The 6,000-nt window shown below is 59.9% G+C and overlaps 1 protein-coding gene across 1 annotated transcript in view; it reads left to right on the top strand.

Annotated features, from left to right (window-relative positions):
• The first annotated feature begins 2,834 nt into the window (after window positions 1–2,834).
• Window positions 2,835–6,000, top strand: part of PRKCZ (protein kinase C zeta) — an 80,209-nt gene continuing 77,043 nt past the window's right edge. Inside the window, exon 1 of the mRNA XM_058719412.1 lies at window positions 2,835–2,948. Coding sequence (XP_058575395.1) covers window positions 2,939–2,948 — 10 coding nt within the window. The 5' untranslated portion in view covers window positions 2,835–2,938. The remainder of the gene's footprint in view (window positions 2,949–6,000) is intronic.

The following is a 6,000-nucleotide window of genomic DNA, read 5'->3' as shown; positions in this document are numbered from 1 at the left end:
CCCAGGGCACTGTCTGGCTAGAAGCTTCCCTGAGGCTGGACGGCTGCCTGGAGGCAGGGTTACTCAGGGAGGGGGACTTGGCTGGGCTTGACCCACACAGCCACACCGGCTGGAAGCCGGGTGTAGAGTCTGTGGTGTGAGAAGTGTGTTCGGGAGACCAGAGAAGGTGGTGGTTGTAACACGCCGGTGGTCACAGTGCTGCTGGTCCAAACCTCAGCTCTGAGGTGAGCCTGCTGTGTGGCTTCAGGCAGGTGGGCATGCCTCCCTGGGCTTCCTTTCCCTGTAAAGGGGTCTGTACTAGTGGCCACCTCGCGGGGCTGCGTGGGGGCTCCAGGAACGAGCTGAGTCTGCGGTGAGGCCGGCTTGCCCCCACCCCGAGCCCGCCCAGCTGGTCAGGTGTATTAGGGCCCTGCGGGCGGTTGTGGGTGCGTTTGGGCCCTGCAGGAGGGTTGTTGGCGACACTGGGAGGAGGGAAGAGCCCGGGGGTGAGGGGCTCTAGGTTGGACCAGTTGGTGGAGCAGGGACTTGGGGGCTGAAGCCCTCGGGTGCATCTTCCAGGTGCCGGAGGGCAGGTTATCTGGGAGTCCTTCTGGAATATGCCCATTCCCTGCTATTTATAGGTGTGTCTATTGTTTTCGTAAAAATGGTGTTTCATTCACCTTTGTCTCAGATTACTTGCAACAAACTCAAAGCTAGTCATCCAACTAGTACGGGCTTCAGGCTTCCGATAGATAGAATTAGCAGCCGGCCAGTTGAGCCTGGGTTTTCTGAGATCTTCGAAACTGGATGTTCTGGTCTGGATTGAAGTGTGCGCTTGGCTGGAGGACAGGGGCTGTGCCCTAAAGCTCAAGGCTTTGCTTGCAGTGGACTTGGGCTACGTTGGGGTTTCCTGCTGAGCCCTGTGTAGACGTGGTGGTTCGGTTACTTTACGACTTTGTAGTCTCAGCCAGGGGTCTGCACACTTTCTGGAAAGGCCAGGTAGTAATCAAGCGGTCTGTGCCCCAGCGCCTCAGCTGCCTTAGACAGATGAGCCGCAGGGGCTGAAATTTCTCAAATGCGTGTTTTGTGTAAATTCCACGCTCTTGAGAAATTACAAGCCATCCTTGATGCTTGAGGCCCCGAGCCTGTGTCCCCCAGCCCTCGCTCCCTGTGGTGGAGCCCTGGACCTCGGGGGGAGCCTCAGTGTTACCTTCACGGCTCGCGGTGTGTGAAATGCCTTCCCGTGGCCACTCAGCGGCAGGGTGATTGGAGCCCCCAAGTGACTTCAGGCCCCACTGTGAGCGACTGACGGGGCTGGAATTTGAACCCAGAGCTTTGGCCCTGAGCCTGTTCGTGTGCAGGAGCGAGCACAGATGTGGGAGCCCCGGCGCCTGCTTGTAAGTGGTGGGTGGGGGTGTTCGAACCAGGCGTGTGCAGGTCCCGGGCAGGGTGTGTTTTGGTGCTTGGTAGGGGAGAGGTCCCCCCTGAGCCCCCAGCCCCCAGCGTGAATCCCGGCCATGGAGGGTCATTGCAAGTCTGGTGACTCCAGGCAGGCTGGACGAGCTCCCCGGCCTAGGCTGACAGTGTCTTTTTCCTGGGGTTTTTGGGAATTGGAGGGAATTGGGGGTGGGCTCCCCTGTAGCCACGATGGCCGGGACCGTGGCTTCTGTCCCCCTTCCCTTCTGGGGCCACGGCACCCAGGCCTCGGGACGCGTTCTGAGTCTCTGGACCCGGCGGGGCGGTTGGGGGGGGGGGCACTCGCACTCAAGCGGCCCCTGCTTTCCCGCACCCTGCCCGGGGGCCTGACCTGGGGGGGGGGGCGCGGCACAGCCGCCTGGGCCCTGTCCCCACGGACACTGCACTCCAAAGGCTCTGAGGCCGAGCTGCCCTCCTTGTGGCCGCTGCCCCGCGTCCTCTTTCAGGACCGTCCTAATGCAGAGATGCTTGTTTTCATGTGACGTCAGCTCCTCGGTATCCAGGCCGTGTTTTAGTTGGTGCCTCAGCTGCCGGCCCCAGCTTCCCAGGGGAGCCGGGTACCACCCGGCCTGGAGACACGAGGAGGCAGGGATGTGAGAGGCGGGGGACGGGCTGGCCAGCCTGCCTTTAAATACCTGCTCCTCGCCGCCGTTGAGCGCACCCTGCCCGCGGTGGGCCCGAGGGGAGCGGAGGGCAGCGCCGGCGCAGGGAGGGTTAGGAAGATGCCTCCCTTCACGCCCACCGCTCCGTAGAGCATAAAGAACCCTGTGCTGAGCAGGGGGGGGGGAAGAAAGCCCGGTGAGTAATGCACATCGCTTGTGCCTTTCTGTCCGGGGCTGCAGGCCCCGCGCGAGGCGGCGATGCTGCCCGGCGGCTGGGTCCCGGCCGGCGGCCTGGCCCGCAGCCTCGGCGCCGCACAGATGTTCCAGCCACGGGCGCCGGGGGCAGGGATGCGGCGGCCGGGCGGCCGGAGGCTCCTGTTTCCGCGCTGACAGGTTTTCGGCAAAACAGGCCCGGGAGGAGCTGCCGACGCGGGGGGTGCCGGAAGGAAACGTATCCCCGGGAAGCGAAGCGCGGCCTGTCAGCGCGGCCGGGCGGCCCCGGGAAATGAACGGCCTCGCGGTCCTTGGGGGGCTCTGGCCGCGGGAAGCGTGGCTGCGGCGGGGGGCTCGTCCTGGCGACTCCAGTCCGCCGTGACCGTGCGTGAGCGCCGCCGGCTGCTCCCTCTGCATCGCTGCGGGGCGAGGGCTCCGCGGGGCCGCCGCCCCCGGCCGCGGCCAGCACCTGCCTCCCCGCACCGAGCCCCGCAGGGCTGCTCCCGCTGTGCGTGCCCCTGCCGGTCCCGGCCCCGTGTTCGCGTTGACGACAGCGTCGTGTCGGAGTCTGGGCGGCTCGGCCGGTGTTGACGTGCCCGGCTCGCTCCAGCGGGGTCCTCGGGTGTCGGCGATGAGTGTGGGGCCAGCGTCCGGTTTTCCGTGCTGAGATGGTCGGAGGTAGACCCAGATGCGCCTAGGGGCCGTTCGGTTGCCGGTGGGGATGTGGGAACGGGGGTGATTTCTGACGTCCATTTTGCAAGGTGTTTTTGTAAAAAACAACAACAACAACAAAAAACCCCAGAAAACAACCACAGCAGGCAACCCCCCCTCCCTGGGGCTGGCGGGGAGCTGACCGCCTGGGGGGACGGGCTGCCGGGGCGGATGGGATGGCCCCTCGTGTGGACGGTGCCGGGGTGATGGGGAGGCCTGTGAGCAAGCCCACCCCTCCCCCAGGAGCAGGAGGGATCGTCTCTGTGCTGCCAGCCCGGGTCACAGGGGTAACTCGTTAGCTTTGGTCCTTGAATTAGGAAATTCAGGGTGTGCTGATGTGTGCGTGGGAGAGGAGAGGGAGCAGGGGTGTCGGCTCACGTGTGTGCTTGCCAATGAGGAGAAATTAGCTGTGTCATAGTTTCTTGGGATGTCTGGGACATCTTGGCCTCTTTCCTTCCGTGTGGTCACGTGCTGCTAGTGTGCGGCCGATGTGAACCCTCACGGTGCTGACCCATTGCGGGGGGACCCGGAGCTGAGCCTGAGCAGGTGGCTTCCGGGGCCTCAGCAGGGTTTGGTCAGAGCCAAAGAGCAGGGACAGGTTGGGGAGGCGAACCCCCCAAAAGACCCCAGTGTGTGTTGCTGTCGTCAGAGGGGGCTGGGCTGTGTTTCACCTGTGTCTGTCCTGGTCAAATCCGCGTGGGGTCTCGTATGCCTCCTGTCTTGGCGCGTCAGCCGCCGACAAGGTGCCATCACAAAGTTCAGAGCCGCTGACAGTCACGAAAGGAGTTGTGTGTGCCGTTTGCCCAACTCTGCGGGGAGTGTGGTCCTGCTGACCTTCCAGACATCGGCTCTGGGCCGCCTGGACACCAGTCGGTCACCCAGAGCAGCCGAGAGCCCTGGACGGCTCCCTCCGCCCGGTGGATGCCGCCCTCAGCCCCTCCTGTCAGGTGTCACCGTGGTGCGGACGTGGGCTTGTCCGTAGCTCCAGTGGACACTCCCTGTCCCCGAAGCCGTCCGTATTCCTGCCTTGTCCCCTCTGCTGTTTGTGTAGTGGCAAAGGCCACATCTCGTCTGACCACCCACATGTTACAGAGTGAGCCCCTGTGGGTCGAGCCACCGGGTCGGAGATCAGGGCGGCGGGTGCCTGGGGTCAGGCTCCAGACTCCTGAGGGTCCAAAGACCAGGCCAAAGGGGTTTCCTTTCCCAGGACTGGGAGCTGTTTCAGGGGCACGCTTTTCTGGGGAGAGGGGGAGCCAGCCCAGTCCTACTGAGGATAAACCTCTATTCCAGGTTTGACGTGTCTTTGGTGTTTATATCCAATGAACAAAGTTGTTTTTTTTTTTTAATTTTTTGAATGTTTATTCATTTTTTGAGAGATGGAGAGAGATAGAGTGTGAGTGGGGGAGGGGCAGAGAGAGAGGGAGACACAGCATCCGAAGCAGCTCCAGGCTCTGAGCTGTCAGCACAGGACCTGACGTGCCGACGTGGGGCTCGAACCCGTGAACCGTGAGATCGTGACCTGAGCCGAAGTCAGACACTTAACTGACTGAGCCACCCAGGCATCCCGAGAAAGTTTACTTTTTGTGCCTCCCCCTTCCTTGCTCATGGCAAAGAGGAGTTTAGGGGCCAGGGTCTGGGTGGGTCTGGCTGGTCTTGCTTAATTAATCCCTCCTGCCACAGGGCCTTTGCTTGTGCCGTTTCCCTTGCTCTTGCAGAGTGAGTGGCGCTTAGGGCCACTGTCCCCACAACCACTGCCCCCTAAGAGTTGGATGGTCCTTTTGTGCTCCTGTGGGGCCCCAGCTCTAGGCCCAGGGAGCCCACTCTGTAAGTTTGTGTTGCTTTATGGGAGGGACAGAAAAGCAAAGTAAGCCTTCTGAACCAATTTCTCATCCAGCATTGGGATTGTTTTTGGTAATAAAGTTACAGCACAGAAGACAGCGCCGCAAAACCCCCACAGGTGTATTTGGAGTGGCAGCTTATTTTTAGGATTATCCTAAATAGGTAGAGTAGGGCACTTCATCTATGACTGGTCTCCGTGTCTCCTTCTGTGTCTTTGAGGCCTCCAGGATGACCCAGCCGATTTGTCCCCACCCCAGGCAGCCGGACTGTGACCCGGCAGCTCTGCCACTTCCCCTGAGCAAGGTTCAGAACCAGGAGAGGCAGGAATGCCTAGCTGACAGCTAAGGAATCTTTCAAAGGCGCTCTGCGTGCAGTCGGACAGAGACGCCCGCTGACCCAGCCCCACGCTGCTGCCTGTGCGTTCGCTGGGTGAACGAGAGACAGTATCCACGATGTCGGTGGGTGGAGGGGACCCTGAGTTTATGTTTTATTGTTCAGTTTGGTGGTTTGAATGGGTGTGTGTGTGTGTGTTCAGTTTGCTTTTTTGACTTCTGGGAAATTTAAAATGATTTGATTTGTAGCAATATGGAGCGTCGCCGGGGTGAAGGGTCCCAGGTGGAGAGTGGGTGGGTGGTCGGCACCCACCAGGGCTGCCTGTTCACTTGGCCCCTGATGGCGCCCTGGTGCCCTGCCTCTGTTTACCCATTTGTGAGCTGGGATTGTGGAAGGAACTGAACAAAGTCACGTCGGGCATAGGTTGGATGTGCCTTATCTTGGTGAGGGAACCATGCCGTTACCACTAAAGGCTTGTGTATAAATTTGTATTGTATGTTATTCTCATATTTTGGATTTGATTTTGAGTTTGATATATTTCTGTCTTAAGGTGTTGAATAGTCCTTTGTGGTTTAAAAGGACAGAACAGGTATCTCTGCCCCTTCCACCTCCTGGAGGAGCTCGCTTTCAATCTGAGTGGGTTCTTGGCATTTATTTCCAGATTTCTAAATAACACGTTTATGCTGCTGTTTCTAGACTGTTCTGTTTGGGACATTACCTGTTCCCTTCTGTCTCTGGAATAGGTGAGTTCTCCCTTCTTCTGCCCCCAAAATGGTGTTAGATCACCATTTATTGTTTAATCACTGAGTGTTCACATTATGACAGATTGCAAAGATAGTCATGAGCC

Source organism: Neofelis nebulosa, chromosome 2 (assembly GCF_028018385.1).
Source record: "Neofelis nebulosa isolate mNeoNeb1 chromosome 2, mNeoNeb1.pri, whole genome shotgun sequence".
Lineage (NCBI taxonomy): Eukaryota > Metazoa > Chordata > Mammalia > Carnivora > Felidae > Neofelis > Neofelis nebulosa.
The sequence above is the reverse complement of the archived record's forward strand: the minus strand, read 5'-3'. Positions and strand labels throughout refer to the sequence as shown.